The sequence below is a fragment of the Octopus sinensis genome, linkage group LG7 (assembly GCF_006345805.1).
Source record: "Octopus sinensis linkage group LG7, ASM634580v1, whole genome shotgun sequence".
NCBI classification, from domain to species: Eukaryota; Metazoa; Mollusca; class Cephalopoda; order Octopoda; family Octopodidae; genus Octopus; species Octopus sinensis.
In genome coordinates this window covers 58515806-58535148 of record NC_043003.1, presented here as the reverse complement: position 1 = coordinate 58535148, position 19343 = coordinate 58515806, and the positions used below count along the sequence as shown (strand labels likewise).

The window sequence follows — 19343 nt, the reverse complement described above, 5'->3', positions numbered from 1 at the left end:
ATAGACAGATAAATAGATAAAGAGATTGATCGATAGATGGATAGATAGATAGATTGATTGATAAATAAATAGATAAAGAGATTGATAGATAAAGAGACAGATAGATATATTGATTGATTGATAGATAGATAGATAAATAGATAACTTTCTTTATTGGCCACACAGGGTTAGGCACAGAGGGGACAATTACAATGTAGAGATTTTCTTTTCGAAGGGAGGGGGGCGAAAGAAAGAAAGAAGGACAACGATCAGATAGATAGATAGATAGATAGATAGATAGATAGATATGTTTCTTTATTAGCCACACAGGGCTGCACACAGATAGAACAAATTACAAGGTAGAGCTTTTCTTTTGAAGGTATTAAAAAAAAAAAAAAAAAAAAAAAAAGGAAGGGGGAGGTTCGATCAAAAGGGATCGTAAAAGGAGAGAAAGAGGACAAAAATAAGGGGGGTTAAAAAAAAAAAAAAAAAAAAAAGGGGGGGGGAGAGGAAAAAAAAATGATCAATAGGGATCGTTATCACAGAAATGTCAATATGAAGTGTAAAGGGGAGGACAGGTGAGGTTTACCCGTGGAAAGAAAAGCCTGCGGAAAAGACCACGGTAACCTCGGTCAATGAAGTCACATTTTATATTTCTTTTTTTTTTTTTTTTTTTTTTTTTGCAAATAAGCAACTCTCTGTTTTCGATTTCTGGGTTCATAGGACTATGCTCAAGGTGGCTTCGTCATTCATACGTGCCATTCTTGCTACATTCACCCATCTTTTTTTAAAACATTCGCTAGACAAAACTTGCCTCTCTACTCTCACTTTCCTTTTCAAGTGGTACTTGAAGAAGTTGATGAGAGATTGACCAGAGAGGAAAGTGTTTGTCTCCAATCCTTTCAGACGCGTCCACCAGATACATTCTTTCGCCATAGCCACAAGGATGATGAAAATAGCTCTTCCTTCCCGTTTGAAGGAAGGAGGCGTGACAATATTGACGATAGACTCAGCTGATAAACCGACTCGTCCCACACGTGACAGCAGTTGTTCGACATAAGCCCACAGGTCGGAAATTGTTGGACACTGAACGAGTGCGTGCAGAACGGTTTCGTCGCTCTGACCGCATCTCGGGCAGGTCGGCCCCGTGTTTCTCGAGCCGTGTCTGTAGAGCTTATCCCGAACGGGTAGCGCTTCTCGGTAGCACTGCCAGGCCAGGGATCTCTGGAAGTTGTCCATGGGCCCTGGCCCGAAAGTCGTCCCGAACAGGCGGGTCAGGTACTCCTCGTCGACGTCCAGGTTCGCCCCGAGCTCGTCGTCGTACCTCCCCTCCACTAAACCCCTATAGAATGCTTTGGTTGTGTTGAAGTCACTTAAGGTCGACCCAGGACGGCAGAGTTGCTTGAGAGCAACGCGACACTCGCGGTGCCATTCGCCCTTCCTCGGCCTCTTTTTGATCCACGACTGCAGTTCGGTCATGGAGACGAGCTGCGGGAAAGCGTGCCTCGCAAACGGCGACCACACCTGTTCACCGTCGTCTACATAGAGCCAGAGATGTCGCAGTCTCAGCGCGTGTCTGCGCATCATCAACCACGGCATGCCCAGCCCTCCTTTTAACGGGTGTTGACAGCAAATGGATCGCCTGACCATCGGGACGCATCCTTTCCACAAGAAGCGAAAGAGGATGCGTTGTAGTTTGGTGATGGTAGGGTCGGGACAAGGTACGACGGTCAGGCGGTAGTAGATGACGGACGCGATGTACGTGTTCGCCACCTCCGCCCGACCTTTTAGGGACAGTTTCCTCTCGGCCCATTGCCGGGCGAGAGTGACCACCCTACTCGTTATCTCGTTCCAGTTCTTCTCCACTTGGAGGTCCGGACCAAACCAGACCCCGAGCAACTCAACCGGGCCGTCGGTCCAGCGTCCCACGACGGAGGCGCTGGTGGACGGCATGGGCTTGCTTCTCCAGGTGCCTAGTCGCAAGCCCACTGACTTTTCCCGTTGATTTTCGCTCCTGTCACCGCTTCGTAGTTTTTCAGTGTCTCGCCGACCAGCTCGATGTGCTCGTGGCTAGACACTATGACGGTGACGTCGTCCGCGTATGCAGACACGCTCGTCCCGCATCCCAATTCTCGCGGGATGCCCCTTAGAGTCGCCAGCTTCCGCAGTAGTGGCTCAAGAGTCAATACGTATAGAAGCGCCGAGAGGGGGCATCCCTGACGGACCGAACGTGCAATGTCGAAAGGTCTCGATAGATGTCCATTTACGCGAATTACCGAACGGATGCCTCTGTACAAGGCAGCTATCCAGCCGCGGAAGACGGGACCGAAACCAGCCGCTCTCAGGACTGCCTCCAAGTATCGATGGTCTACCCTATCAAAGGCTTTTGATTGATCCAAGTTGATCAGGGCCCCACCCATGCCAGGTTCGTTAACTACCCTGTCTATGATGTAGCGCATCAGATGGAGGTTGTCATGGATGGTCCGGCCTGGCACGGCGCATGTTTGCGCCTTGTCGACCAGTTTCTCGATGACAAGCGCCAACCTCTTGGCTAGCACCTTGGCCAAAATTTTCATAGATAGATAGATAGATAGATAGATAGATAGATAAATAGATAGATAGATAGATAGACAGATAGAAAAACAGAAAGACAGACAGACAGACAGACGGACTGACAGGTAGATAGATAAGATACATACAAGCATCATTGAAGATAATAATCCTCGAAATATTCATTAAGACGAGGCAACAAGACATATCGACACCATTGGATTTTTGTGGCTTACGCTTATACGAATACATGCCAATATATCAAGTGACAAGCAATAACAAGATGACCGGAAATTATTTCAACTGTAGCACTTTTTTTTTAACTTAAAGATTTTCAAAATTTTATATATTCATTTATTTATTTATTTATTTATTTATTTATTTATTTATTTATTTATTTATTATTACTAGAGGACCAGTTCCGAGATTTTTCTGATGAAATGATATTTACAAAAAAACTAGCAAGTTGCTTGAAATCCATCGGGATTGAAACAAGACCTGCCAAAAGGACAGATGAACCCGTCATGGTGTAACTGTTTAGCAACTACGCGCCATGATGAACTACAAGAATTATACATTTGTACACACACTCACACGCATGCACGCACGCACGCACGCAAACACACACGCGCGCACATTTCTCTGCTCTTTCTGCCACATGCACACACGCTCGCCCCTCTCTTTCCTTGACACACATACACACAAACACACACGCAAACACACGCACACACATACACGCACACACATACACACAAGCATACACACATTTTCTCTTTTCTTCCGCTCACATATTACATGTACTCCATCTTCTCTCTCTCCCTCATGCACACATGCGCACTCTCTTACTCTCCCACATACACTCGCACACACACAAACACACGCACGCACACACACACACACACACGCATACACACATTTTCTCTCATTCCTTCTCACATATACACATACTCTATCCCCTCCCTCTCTCCTTCACACACACATACACACACTCTCTTACTCTCTCACACGAACGTACAAACACACACACGCACACACACAAGCATACACACATTTTCTCTTTCCTCTCTCTCCCTTTCACATATACACACATTCTCTCTCTTCTCTTTCTCCCTCATACACACATACACTCTCTTACACTCTCCCACTCGCACACACACATACACGCACACACACACATACACGCACACGCACATACACGTACACACACATGCATACACACATTTTCTCTTTCCTCTCTCTCCCTCTCTCATATACACACACTCTCTCGCCTCTCTTTCTCTCATACACATATACACACACTCTCTCTCTTGTCTCACAAGCACATACACACATTCCCTTACTCTCTCACACACACATACACACACTCTCTTACTCTTTCTTTCCCACTCTCCCACACACACGTATACACACGCACTCAAGCAGACACACATTTTCTCTTTTCTCTCACTCCTTTTCCCATAAACACACACACTCTCTCCTTTCTCTCTCTCTCTCACACACACATACACACACTCTCTTACTCTCTCACACTCGCACGCACACACACACACACACACACATATACACACACACGCACACGCACACGCACACAAGCAGACACACATTTTCTCTTTTCTCACTCTCCTTTTCCCATAAACACTCTCTCTCCTTTCTCTCTCCCTCACACACACATACACACACTCTCTCTCTCTCACACACACATACACACACAAACTCACACACACATGCAAACACACGCACACATACATATATAAACATATAAATTCCAACCTACCAATTTGGTGGTGCAGCTGATGTCCCCGCCGAATTCAAGCAGTGTTTTTATGACGTCAGTATCGTCAAATTCCGATCGGATCTTGTCCGGAATAAGGTCAGTGGCGTAATGCATCGGGGTTTCTCCTTCCTTCAACAAAATAACTTGAAACAGTTTAGTGAGTACAACACAAATTACGCGTGAATGTGTTTGTGTGTATTAGTGTGCGCATGCGCGTATGTGTGTGAGCATCCATGTGCAACATCGGTTTTCCGGAACTGTTAGTTCGGAAGCTTTTCCGGATTAAAAAATCTTTTTTCCTTTTACTTTTTTCAGTCATTGGTCTATGGCCATGCTGAGACATCGCCTTGAATTTCTTTTTTTAGCCGAAGGAATCGACCCCCCCTTAGTACTTATTTTATCGATTTTTTTGCCGAACCGTTAAGTTACGAGAACGTAAACACACCAGCATCGGTTGCCAAGTGGTGATGGAGGGATGAGCACAGACGCAAAGACACAAACACACGTTTACGACGGGTTTCTTTCAGTTTCCGTCTACCAAATCCACTCACAAGGCTTTGATCGGCCTAAGGCTGTAGTAGAAGACACTTGCCCAAGGTACCACGCTGTGGGATTGATCCCGGAACCATGTGGTTGGGAAGCAAGCTTTCCGAATTAGGGTGGCCACCTTGATGAACACACTCTAAATTAAACAAATAATAAAATTTATTTAAATAACTAAATGAAACACAGGCACCTGTGCATTAGTATAAATGATACAATCTTATTAATACTGTTCTGGGCAAAGTGAAAGTGTATGGCTCAGTGGTTAGACTGTCGGGATCACAATTATGAGTTAGTGAGTCCGATTCCCAGACATGGGCTGTGTGTTGTGTTCTTGAGCAAGACACTATTTCACATTGCTCCAGTCCACTCAGCTGTAGAAATGAGGTGTGACGTCACTAGTGCCAAGTAGTATCGGCCTTAGCCTTTCCCTTGTTGTGGAGAGGGGAGGCTGGTATGTATGGGCAACTGATGGTCTTCTGTAAACAACTTTGCTCAGACTTGTGCCTTGGAGGGGAACTTTTTAGGTGCAATCCCATGGTCATTTATAAGCGAAGAGGGGGTATTTACCCTTTTACTATGCAAAGTACTCGTGGCACTCCGTCGGTTGCGACGACGAGGGTTTCAGTTGATCCGATCAACGGAACAGCCTGCTCGTGAAATTAACGTGCGAGTAGCTGAGCACTCCACAGACATGTGTACCCTTAACGTAGTTCTCAGGGAGATTCAGCGTGACACAGAGTGAGACAAGGCTAGCCCTTTGAAATACAGGTACAACAGAAACAGGAAGTAAGAGTCAGGAAAGTTGTGGTGAAAGAGTACAGCAGGGTTCGCCCCCGCCCTGCTGAAGCCTCGTGGAGCTTTAGATGTTTTAGCTCAATAAACACTCACAACGCCCGATCTGGGTATCAAAACCGCGATCCTACACCCGCGAGTCCGCTGCCCTAACCACTGGGCCATTGCGCCTCCACAGCAAAGAACTAGTCTGTATAAGATACAAGTAAGCTAGTTTGGAGGCCGTAGGGATTTGAAGTTTCCACTCGTAGATTAGGGTGGATTGTAAGAAGTTCCGAACCATCAGTGTCCGCAAAGCTGGTGTTGTACATGTATGGATGTTTCTTTTCTTTGAATTTTATTTAAGTTCTTAAGAATATTCAAGCGGTTGCTAACAAAGCGACAAGACTTTTTGAGTGAAGAGATTTCCCGGTGTTTGTAAATATGTGATTGAATTGGTATGTATGTACGTATGTATGTATGTATGTATGTATGTATGTATGTATGTATGTATGTATGTATGCATGTATGTATGTATGTATGTATGTATGTATGTATGGATGGATGGATGGATAGATGGACGGATGTCATTATTCAGTTTTAGATCAAGATTTGCCAATAGAGAAAGGGCCGGTTTCTAACCTAGATCCAAGGCTCCTTCATTGGAATTTCAACAACATCAACAAGGTATTTTTGTATGTATGTATGTATGTATGTATGTATGTATGTATGTATGTATGTATGTAATGTGCAGATTTTGTACGTTTTATTTTATTTATGTCTTCTCATGCATATACTTGCATATGCTCATATATACTTAAATGATTAACTTCTGGAAAGTTTTACAGATTTCTACAGTTCCAGTGACGGCTTGGTCATGTAGTCTTCTATTCAACTTTCTCCTTTTTGGTTTTGGGAAACTTAATTGTGTGTTACATATCCAAATGCATGTATATATGTATGTATGTGTGTATGTATGTATGTATGTATGTATGTATGTATGTATGTATGTATGTATGTATGTATGTATGTATGTATGTATGTGTGTGTGTGTTTGTGTGTGTGTGTGTTACTGTTATTATTAGGTTCCCATATTCCTGATTGAGGTGATTTATAATCAAAATATGTTCCGGCCATCACCATCTGTTGATGAATTTTCCTGCATTAAAAAATAAAGAAAAAAATTGTTGCCCGAATGTGTTTTCATACAAACCTTTTGTGGTAAGTTGACTAGAAAGACGGCTTCGGATCTGGATTTTTTGTTGCTGACGTTCGTGAGTATCTCGGAAACTAAGGTAGGATGACAATAGCGGACAGCTAGATGTAGAGGCGTGTCTCCTGTCTATAATAGAAAAAGGACGATCAGTAACAAAGGTAAATATCTTAGAATTCAGTGGATGTCTTTAACTTTATGAGGGGATGTTGAAAATTTACTGGCTTTGAGGGTGTTGCGAGAGGTTTGCTTGGTGATCCAATCTTCCCAGTTCTTTTACAGGGCTTACAGAAACTGAAGAACCGCTGTAGTAAGTTTGTGAATCAGACAGGAGAATATGTTGAGTAAAATCATAATTAAACTATTCTCCTGTATTTTTTTTACTCAAAGCCAGATACTTTTCAGTACCCCATCGTCAAAACGTTCATGCCATTCTCCAAGAGCGTAATTGAGGGGCTGTCAGTGCTTTTATGGGACAGCACTTTTGAATTTGCTGTATAAGTCTGTATGGGGGTGGGGGTGGTACTGAGGCAAACTCAACGGCTGTTCTGGGCGGCACACTCTCTAGCTGTGCCATTGCCGTTCTCTGTTGCTTGAGAGGCGCTGTGGACAACAGCAACAATCAAGTAGAAATATAAATAAGTCGGCGAGCTGGCTGAAGCATTAGAACGCTGGGCGAAATGCTTAGCCGTATTTCTCTGTCTTTACGTTCTGAGTTCAAATTCTGCCGGGGTCGACTTTGCCTCTTATCATTTCAGGGTCGATAAATTAAGTACCTGTTGCGTACTGGGTTCGATCTAATCGACTAGCCCCCTCCCCAAATTTTCGGGCCTCATGCTTAGAGTAGAAAAGAATATAAATAAATCAGAGACATGATCTGCGTAGAAAAACAATAGTCAAGTTAGTTGTTTCATATTTAATGCAGGGAGCATTAAAAATTTGACAAGAAATTATTATATAGTGAGGGAGAAAACAATAGTAGTAATGTGATTAATATCATTTTAGTCATTTGAATAAGTCTGGGAAACATTTTAGATATGTAGACATGTTTTGATTTCATAACAAGCTTATCAGTGAAGCAGACACTTCACCACAACTGAAGAAGTGCCGAGAAAAAATAACTAAGTCAATGTTGGTTGACGTAGGAAAATAGGTCTAAATAATGCTGTATATGTCGTCTTTTTTTATCTCTCTCATGACCCATGATTATACTCTCTGTTAATGTTCCTATTTACAATATTAATATAATGACATACTGCTGTCTTGCTTTGTTGTAAATATATTATAAATTCAACCTCTAACCATTAACTAATATTTAATGTAAAGTTTATACCTGATTACAAGTATTTTGCTCTTTTGAAGCTGCGCAGTATTTGTCATGTGTTGGTTCTCATTTTTCATAATAAACATTTTCAATTATAGCATCAATATGTTTATCATGTCTATATTTATAGAACATGTTTTGTTTAGCAGACATAAATATTGTGTTTATTAGCAACACTAATGAGTGTCTGAAAAATTTTCAGATGATTAATAATAAGTTAGTTAATTGTTCGCGAAAGCTGCATTTAAAGAGATTAATTGAATTTCACACACGTTCCTCCTCATCATTTAGTAATAAAATATATATTCATGTATATCTATGTACACACACACACACAACACACACACACACACACACACACACACACACACACACACACACACACACACACACACACACACACACACACACACACACAATTTATTAAAATACAGTGTACATTAAATGGTATTTGTCTCTCACTTGATGAAATACAATTTTGTTGATCTCACATTATCAGAACAGTAATATACATACATACATAAATACATACATACACACACACACACACACACACACACACACACACACACACACACACACACACACACACACACACACACACACACACACACACACACACACATATACGTAGCGAGCTTTCCGAACACTTCAATCCGATCCCCGCCACCTTCCTCATCTTTCTCAACCCACTTCTCCCTTCCTTCAAACATACCTGTCACTTACGCGAGTAACAGGTTCGTAGCTATTTCTCCCCTCTCGGCACTCAACATAACCCCTTACCTTACTCTCGACCACACTGCCGCACTTGTCCATTCTCTATAATGCCCCCGTATTCACTGGTATCTACCACTGCTCCTTCATTGTCACCGACACCTTCACATGTACCTCAAGTAATCTCACTTACTGTGTCCTCTGCTCTTTTTGCTTATTCCCTTACGTAGAACAAACTGGTCGACGCCCGGCTGACTATTTTTGCCGAATACTTACGAGACATAAAACTCGGTAATGACACTCCGGTTTCATGCCACTTTCGCTCGGCTGATCACTTCCTTCAACATCTGACGTCTGTGTTTGGTCTGGCCTTGTACAGAGGCTCCTCGGGCTCACGTCACCGTCGTGAGCTGGAATTGATATTTTCTCTACAGACTTCGGTTCTTAACGGTCTAAATTCCCAACCTCTTTTCATTTACCCTCACTTTTTCCTCTTCAAACCCTTCCACACACATCAATCACCTCTTACATTCCTACAATCATCTTAACAAACACCACCTATACCTACTTCCCGCTGATTAACAAACTATCCGACACCATACACACCAATACGTTTAAACAGTATACACATAGACATACGCATGCACACGATTAATATCTACTTCATACGCACTAGCACTCACACCTAAATTACAGTCACACACGCTATACCATAGGGAAACATATAGTAACAAGAATATAACACATCTACACTTCCCAAATCCCTACACATACTTAAGTTGCCTCTATTTCACCTAACATCTCTCTCTATTCAGTATGACGCACAAAACAACCTCTCTCTCTCTCACGCACACACACACACGCACACACACACACACACACACACACACACAAACAGTAAACAAGCCCACCACGCATGCATACACGTAATCACATATGTACAGGCATAGACACATACAGTATATACGGACACAATAGCTTCACACACACACGCATATGCCACGTTCACAGCTGTTTCCTTTACCACTCAAGCCTAAAGTGAACTCTCTAACTCTTCCGGTCATCTCAGCATATCGTAACGGTTGTATACACATACATTCTTTTCCTCCACTTTCTCACTCCGTTTTTCTCTCTCTTTGTTTATTTTTTCTTTCAGAAGAAGTGTGTATACTCGAAATATAAAACAACTTTGTCCTTTTTCCAATTTCCTGAGCGTAAACCTAGTACACTTTATTTCCTTTTTTATCCTGTCTTCGTGTTATATTTTTTTTGCATCACATGTATATGCATACAGTATTATAAATTCAGACTCATATACGGCCTATGATAACCGAACGGCTTCATAGATAATTATGCTTCCATACAAGAAAAGAATAACTATTTATGAAATTGCCCGATCATTTTGACTATAAACGGAACTTGGTTTACTATGCTGTATAAATTATATACTCACTCTATTCACCTTATACTGAGTGTCCTCTTTTCCTGACTTATGAAACTTCCTCAGACAATTACATGTATACACGCACACACAAACACACACACACACATACACACGGACACACAGAGTCTCTCTCTCTATATATATCTATTTCACACACACACAGACACACAATAACTTACAATTTATATTTCTAAGCTGTATTCGGGTAATTGTGTGTGTTTTATTGAAAGACAAGGATAATGTAAGTTGCATAGTAGCTAATTTCCTTTACTACGAATGGCGCATGCTAGGAGGCTGGAGAAACAGATAGAAGACGTACCGCCAATTATATTAGTAGACTTTTCCGAAAGCCGAATCAGTAATCGGCTCTACATGGCAGAATAGTTAGAGCACCAGACAAAATTACTTGCGGGTTTTTAGCAGCTCGTTGTGTTCAGAGTTCAGATTATACTAACTTCAACTTTGCCTTTCATTCTTCCGGGACAGAGAAAATGTGTATCAGTCCAGAACTGGGACTGATACTATCGACTGTACTTATAGTATTGCGCCTGCCTGTGTAAATAGTCAATATTTGTCGAAAGAAGGTGTTGGTTTGCAAAATTGGTAGAGCGACGGATAAAAATGCTTAGTGATACTTAATGACGTCCCTTAATGTTCGATTGAATTCAACTTCTGCTGAGATCAACTTCAGATTTCACTCTTTAGGGGTCGAAAAAATAAAGGGTCAGCCAAATACGGGAGCCAATCGGACCTACTGTTCTCCTCCAAAGAAATTTGGCTGTGTAGTCAAGAAGCTCGCTTTACAACTGATATGACGTACGTCATCACTGTTATATCTGAACTGTGATAATGTCAAACGTTCCTGATTTTCTCTTATTACTTCCTCAACAAGCACTCCATGATATCTCTAATCAATAATTCCTACGACCTGTACACTATGACTGCGCATATGACATTCTTCCCACACTGTTCTGCGCATGCTCATGTATACTAACTAGTATAGTTCACTTAACCAATCACGCGTGTGTACAGATTTCCCATACATACAACAACAATTATATGTACGTCACCTTGGGCAAGTGTCTTCTTCTATCGCCTCGGGTCAACCAAAATTTTGCGAGGGAATTTGGTTGACGAAAACCGTACGGAAGCCCATCATATACGGTTGCTAATTCTATTAAAACAGTGAGTGTTTTTCGTCAAGAATTACAAAGTCGGAAGAAAAGGTTGTTTGTTTCTTACTTTCGATTGTTGTGTTGGACTGCAATCTTCCTCGAGTAGTGTTTTGACCAGTTCGAGATGTCCACTGCGGGCAGCCAAATGGAAAACAGTTTCACCATTCTGTATTTGAAAAAAAAAAAAGAGATGTTTAAATAAATAAATAAATAACAAAGATAATGAAGATTATTCTGTCGTGTCTAGGGAGAGACATTATGCCAATATTCAAAAACAAAGAAAAATATTCTGTTTGAAATTAAAAATCAAATATTGTTTTAGAATCAGTTCCTTTATGGATACTCTCATTATCTGGGTGAATTAAGGAAGATTTGATTGTTCTTTCTAGTAGTCTAGGTAACTCAGTGGAAGTTTCTTATATAGTTTATCTAAGAATCGGTTATCGATAACGTAGACTGATTCTGAAATAACCAATATTATTGTTGCAGAGCTAGTATATACTTCACGAACATTCTAACGGAACACATATATATCACGTTTCGAACAACTTTTCTTCTTTTTTTTTTCTTTCCAGAAGTCTCAATATCAATTAGATAAGTTGACCAATAAATCAACAGTATCGATCAGTCTGTAAATCAATCGTTAATGTAATTATTTTTGTCGCCAAACAATCATTAAGATTCAGTTCACGACTTGGAATGTTATTCTTGCTTGCTTTTTTAGACCATGATATTCAGTTTTTATATTTATTATTATTATTATTGTTGTTGTTGTTGTTGTTGTTGTTGTTGTTGTTGTTGTTGTTATTATTATTATTATTATTATTATTTTGTTATCAGAGAAGGTAAGTTTAATTACAAGAAAAAGGGTAGAAGCTACAATCACTGCTTTTTCTTTCCCCCAAACCGCCAATAATTATCTTTAGATCTTCGCACTTGCGTAGCTAGAGTGTGTGCCGCCCGGTGCGGCCCTTCCAATTGCCGCCCTCGGACCCCACAAAAACACATATTGCCTACAGCAGACCCAAAAGTGCCACCCCTTTAAAAGTGCCCTCGAGGCGGACTGCCCCTACTGCCCCCTCTCCTTAGCTACGCTAGTGGATCGACGCAAGCATGGCTGTGTGATTAAGAAACTCGCTTTACAACTATGTGGTTTCGGGTTCTGTCCCACTGCGCGTCACCGTGGGCAAGTGTCTTCAACTATCGTCCCGGGCCAACCAAAGCTTTGCGAGTGAATTTGGTTGACGGAAACCGTGTGGAAGCCTGTCGTATACACACATATATATATATATTTATGTGTGTGTGTGTGTATGTGTGTCTGTGTTTGCCTGCCGCCCTCGTTCGCTTGGCAACCGATGTTGGTTCGTTTACGTTCCGTAACCTATTAGTGGTTCAGCTAAAAACACTGACAGAATAGGTACCAAGCTTTGAAAATAAGTATCGGGGTCACTTTGTTCGGCTAGGCCCTTCAGAGTGGTGCTCCAGCATGATCTCAGTCCAATGACTAAAACAAGTGAAAGATAAAAGATAACAGGCCTAGCTCGAATCTTTGTCGCAGATTAGACCCTGCTAAAAGCATTCTTGGGCCATGCGGTGTTGTTTAACCGAATGACGGTTAAACAACACCAGAAAATATGAAAGGTCCCTCTGACAGGTCTGTGACTGAACTCACAACGTCGTAGATGTAAGACGAACTGGTTAATCCACACAGCCATTGATGAATATTAAGTCTTTCTAATTCTGGCACAAGTTCAGCAATTTTAGAGAGAAGGGTAAGTCGATAACATCGACTCAAGTGCTCAACTGGTACTTATTTTATTGACCTCGAAAGGAGTAAAGGACAAAGTTGACTCCCGCAGTGTTTGAACTTAAAATGTAAAAACCGGAATAAATGCCATTAGGCATTTTTGTTCGACGCACTAACGACTCTGCAGTCTCGCCGCCTCGCTATTATTCTTTTATTCTTTTATTCTTTTACTTGTTTCAGTCATTTGACTGCAACCATGCTGGAGCACCACCTTACAGTGTTTTTTAGTCGAAGAATTCGACCGATCCCAGGACTTATTCTATCGGCCTCTTTTGCCGAACCGCTAAGTTACTCTTTCTGAACTCCATTACCCCAGAATCTGCAAAAAATCCGTCGTCGGTTTAATACCACCATTTGGCACCTTGGCTAGATTTGTCTGATACTTTACCTCCAGTCTCACATTCGGGTCAGCTCCACTCTTTAATAACATCTCGGCACACAACTCTCCGTCTTTGGCTTTCGCTGCCAGGTGGAGTGGCATCTCATGTGACTGGAAGAAAAATACAATAATAGCCATCGATTGTAATTGAAATTATATAATGTGTAATGTACATATATAGACTTACGCACGCTTGCACGCACTCACGCACGTACACACACACACACCCATATACACACATACACGAAATGCGTACACACGTAGACATACATGCGAACACAAAACGCATACACATATATACACAAACACATTCGCATGAGAACAAACTCACACACGAACAAATACGAGACAAACATTCACACAGGTATACACTCAGATTTAAAAACGAACATACACTTATATAATTGCAAATACGAATATGTACACGCACACAAACTTAAACACACACACACACACACACACACACACACACAGACACACTTATATAAATGTTCATACTCACACATTTCCCCACACATACATAACCACATACTGATACACTGCAGACAACGCCCACTCTACAATACATTTATAAATGAAGTTATTCTATTCAGTACAAAGAAAAGAAAAACAGGCAAAAAAACGCACATATAAAATATTAAATTTACGTTTTTTTCCCTTGCATAAGACAAGATGATGTAATTTATGCAACACAATTATGAAGTAACCTCTCTCTCATTCCTCTCCAAATGAGCTCTATTGTTTTCTCTGAGGAAATATTTAAAGCTTCGGGGATTGAGTTTTTGGAATATTTTTTAGAGTCAATGATATTTCTATATTACGGGGCGTTGAGAAATTTTTATGATAGTATTTTCGTAATATGAAAATTTTCACTTCTTATAAAAAGCGTAGATACAGCTGTGTTTAAGAATGTTTGTTTCACTACCACATTGTAGTTCGATGAAAGGCATTCCACCGGTGACCATCCTTTCTCTTTTTTCGAAAGTGTGTGTGGGCTTTCTCATTGGTTCGTCTCATTATAAATTGTTAAGTAAACATTCTGTGTTAGGGCAGCGGACTCGCGGTCGAAGGATCGCAGTTTCGATTCCCAGACCGGGCGTTGTGTGTGTTTATTGAGCGAAAACACCTAAAGCTCCACGAGGCTCCTGCAGGGGGTGGTGGCGACCCCTGTTGTACTCTTTCGCCCCAACTTTCTCTCACTCTTTCTTCCTGTTTCTTGACTAGCGCTGCGATGGACTGGCATCCCATCGAGATGGGGGGAACACATACGCCATAGAAACCGGGAAGCCGGGCCCATGAGCCTGGCTAGGCTTGAAAAGGCGAAAAAAAAAACATTCTGTATAATGACAATTATGAGAGACATTCCAGAAGTTTTGAGACTATTTTAGAATAGGTAATTATAACTGTCATAGATCATTGTAATTATAGTATATAGTTTCTGTATATCTAATAAGCTGACCCGCCGACTTTTGTTATTCCAGATTGAAGGAAACGGCTGAAACATCACTTTGAACTCACCGCTTGTCACAGACTATTAAACACTGCTTGTCACAATTCCATCCAGTATTTGACATATATGAGCATCAAAACTGTCCCTCACTCTCCCTACAGTCTAGACCTTGTACTCTGTCAGTTTTGGTTGTTCCTCACCCCCAACCCAAGCTGAAGGAAAACCTCAAGGTCAGTCGTTTTGAAGACATTAAGAAAATGGAGGCTGTGACAAGAGTCCTGGACACATTCACCTTGGAGGTTTTCCCCGGGGGCCTTCACAAACTGGCTGGTGTGCTACAAGTGCATTGAAGTTAGAGGATTCTACTTTGAAGGAAATTAGAACTTTGTGCTTCTTTGAAATTAATGAATGTCTCTCTCTCTCTCCTTAAAAAGTCTAAAATCTTCTGGAATACGCCTCGTATTTATTCATCATCATACAAAGAAAGTATCAACGAGCAATATATATTTGATAATATGAGCAACTACATGGAGACTTCACACAGAGGCCTCAAATACGGGCCTGTTCATTCGCTCAGATACTTGCACTAAGGTGCGAACCTATATACTAAGGTTCGAACCTTGAATGTTATTTGTGTTATATACTAAGGCATGACCTCTGAATGTTGCTACTCTGGTGCATTATATAGCTATGCTAGGTATGAGTAAGGCCGGTTTTAAATGAATTAGACAGACTTGTTCAAATTGGGCCTCGCACCAAGAGAGGGCTCTGCGCCAATAGATAGACCCACACCAAGAGAGGGTCCCGCGCACACGCTCGAACGGAGGACGCCATGAGGAATTTTTAGTATATCATTGTGGCTAATGTGATGGAACCTCAAGCCTTCAATGGTTTTTGGCTGGGAATGGTGTACTGTACAAACCATTAAGCATCAATCTTCAGTTCTGCAAAGTAGAGGGTCCCACTGACAATTCTTTAATTGGATTCTGCACTTCCTAGCGCCGGACCTTGGTATGAGATCTTTATATTAGACGGTCATATGTAACTCATGTGTATTCTGACATATACTTTGACTGTATTTGATGCCAAACAAGGATCCTTGAAGAATCTTTATTTTTAACGTTTTTAAAATGAAAAGAAGGCGGAGTAAAAAATCAAAACAAACAAAGCAAAATAACAATTTTGATGCTCACCTTTCCTGCCTTACCATCAACCCGTGCTCCAAAACCAAGCAAAACTTGTACAACTTCAGGATGCGAGTGTTTCACTGCTAAGTGCAGGGCTGTGTAACCATCCTGTGCGTGTTGGAGAGGAAAAACACAGTAATGAGTAATGATGTAGTGGGGAGGGTATGGGTGAATGGAAAGATCGTCGTGGGAAATTGTGTGCGGGAAATAGTATATCGGGCATAATGTAATGGAATGTAGCAAGGTGAGAAGTAGAATGATGGGAATTAATCCTGTGGGAAATTGTGAAGTGGGTAGTGGTATGGTGAGATGTAGTGTGGTGGGAATACGAGTGGTGGGAAACAGTGCGGTGGGAGATAGTGAAATGGGAAAGAGTGGTGGGAAATGAAGTGATGGGACGAAGAGTGGTGGAAAATAACGTTGTGGGAAATTCAGTAAGGGAAGATAAGGAGTTGGGAAATAGAGTGGTAGGAAAATAGTGGGAGATAGTGTGGTGGGAAATAGTGTGACGTAAAATATAATTTGGTAGATAGTAAATTTTCATGAATGATTTACTATTCACCAAATGAGAATAACCTAGGCATCTTGAACACCCAAAGAACTGCTGGCAATTGTAAGGACAAGGAAACTGAAATGGTATGGCCATGTCACAAGAAGCTCCTGCAGAGCAAAAACAGCCCTGAAGGGCATAGTGGAAGATAGACGAAAATAGGGTAGGCCAAGTAAAAGATGGGATTGTAACATCAAAAAGGGGACAGGCTTCAATTACGCCGACTTACAGAGGGCGGTAGACTATCGAGAGAAGAAGCGAAATCTGGTGTGACGTCATCAGTGAATACACCAACGACCAAACGGACAAGGGATAAATAGTAAAATAGGAAATACAACTGGACTACTCTACAGTCTTTGTATGTATATACGTAAATGTATGTATGTATGTATGTATGTATGTATCTATGTATGTTTATGTATGTATGTATGTATGTATGTATGTATGTATGTATGTATGTATGTATGTATGTATTTATGTATGAATGTATGTTTATGTATTTATGTTTATGTATGTTATATATCTATGTGTGTATGAATGTGTGCATGCGTATGAAAGGTGTGCAAATAATGAGAAAATTGTATTGACAAAATGAAGAAAATTCCAATTACATTAATGCTTTTTGCAGTTTTGTAGTTGTTGTTATTGTTGCTGCTGCTGTTGTTGATGTTAATGATGTTTAACTCCAGGTCGAATTTTATCGAGCTTACTTATAATCAAAAGCATTCCAAATGTGACGACCCCGTCTTTTTACATTATCAAATATCGAGGCTCACTTATTGGATTGTTGATAACAATGATGATGGCGGTGGCGATGATGGCTTTGATGATGATGATGATGATGATGACGACGACGACGACGACGATGATGACTTACCTTGGTTTCTGTATCCACCGCGGCCCCTTTTTGCAATAGTGCCTTCACCACAGACACATGGCCGTTCATTGCAGCAACGTGAAGGGCTACTGCTCCTGACTGTATGAAAGGAAGACAAAAAAAAAAGACAAAAATAAAAACATAAAAGACATACCACAGCAGCCTTGCTTGCACGGAAATATACATGAGGATATAGGAAAACACACACACACACACACACACACAAATACACACAAAACTTCCCGCACGTATACACTGAGAATTGAGGATTGGGCTGGTAACCATCCACACCACATCCCTTTCTTCATTCTTACTGAAACCCGCATTGACAACTCTCACTGTGGAAGCCGAAGTGAAAGTGAGGAATTTCACAACTGTCCGTGCGGATCGTGTCGACAGAAGGAAGAGTGAAACTGCCATTTTTCTGCATGATTCCTTTTCTGTACATGGAAATATCACAACCAACCAACCAACCAACCAACCAACCAACGGCTACTGTGAATCAGTCACTGTGCTCAACAAATCCAATGACCTGATAGTAGTTGGGCTCTATAGGCCACCTCAAGCACACGTACTGCGCTTTAAAGAATGCCTCAACAGTATTAAGTGCTTTACACAACAGTTCCATTCTACGAACATAGTTATGATGGAAGATTTTAATCTACCCTGTGTTGATTGGTCTACCAACAGTTTGAAACCAGGCACTCCCACCTCAACCGCTGACAAAGAAGCAGTAGAGTCACTTCTCGACTTTATAAATGAGTTTTTCTTGTCTTAACTTGTCCTTGCACCAACAAGATATCAGAATATTTTAGACACTAACACTATACATAATATTACAATGGAAAAACTCCTTCTTTCAAACCATGACATGGTTCTCTGTAACCTGAGATTCTACCAGCCGAAGGCTAACCCTAGTGACCTCTCTCCAACCCAACCCATTTGATACTATGGATCTCTATGATGCCGACTGGGATGCAATCATGCACGAGCTATCACATGTTGACAGGACTTTCACACATGCACACACTTCCTCCAGCATCAAAATATCTTGGCAGATCTTTGTAGACACTGTCACAAACATATGTGCTAAACACACCCTACCAAGACCTGTGCACAATTCATCAAAACAGAAAAACGATTATCAGAAAAATAAAAAAGAAGAAACAAAAAAATTAACAAACTAAAATACTGCTAACATTCACTCATATATTCGACGGCTATCGCCCTGCTCGAATAAAAAAACATAACCTCCAACAATACATCATCAATAACCATCATCAATAACCAAAGAACATCTGAGGAGAAATGGGCCATTGAGAAAATCAAGCTCAACCCCAAAGTGTTCTCTTCTACGAAAAACAACGTCATTGTCTCTACTGTTGGCCCTCTAATTGATGAAAATGACCATCTCCAAAATAATGCCAAAACCGTAAGTGAGATACTGCAGAAACAATACTGCTCTGTTTTCAACAATATTGATACGGCCGATTTGGACTGTTTGAATGATGTTAATCCCCAGTATACTATATCGGACATAACGTTTTTCGCCCCTGATGTCTAAGCGGTAATAAACGAAATTAAACATAATTCAGCAGTAGGC

The 19343-nt window shown here is 41.1% G+C and overlaps 1 protein-coding gene across 1 annotated transcript in view; it reads right to left on the bottom strand.

Annotated features, from left to right (window-relative positions):
* The window catches only part of LOC115214420 (serine/threonine-protein phosphatase 6 regulatory ankyrin repeat subunit A-like), a 200743-nt gene that overhangs the window by 54388 nt on the left and 127012 nt on the right, over positions 1-19343 (bottom strand). The window contains exons 9-14 of the mRNA XM_036504406.1: positions 17741-17839; positions 16320-16421; positions 13686-13787; positions 11558-11656; positions 6834-6962; positions 4304-4432 (exon numbers count right to left, since the gene is read on the bottom strand). Of these exons, the coding sequence (XP_036360299.1) occupies positions 4304-4432; positions 6834-6962; positions 11558-11656; positions 13686-13787; positions 16320-16421; positions 17741-17839 (660 nt within the window). The remainder of the gene's footprint in view (positions 1-4303; positions 4433-6833; positions 6963-11557; positions 11657-13685; positions 13788-16319; positions 16422-17740; positions 17840-19343) is intronic.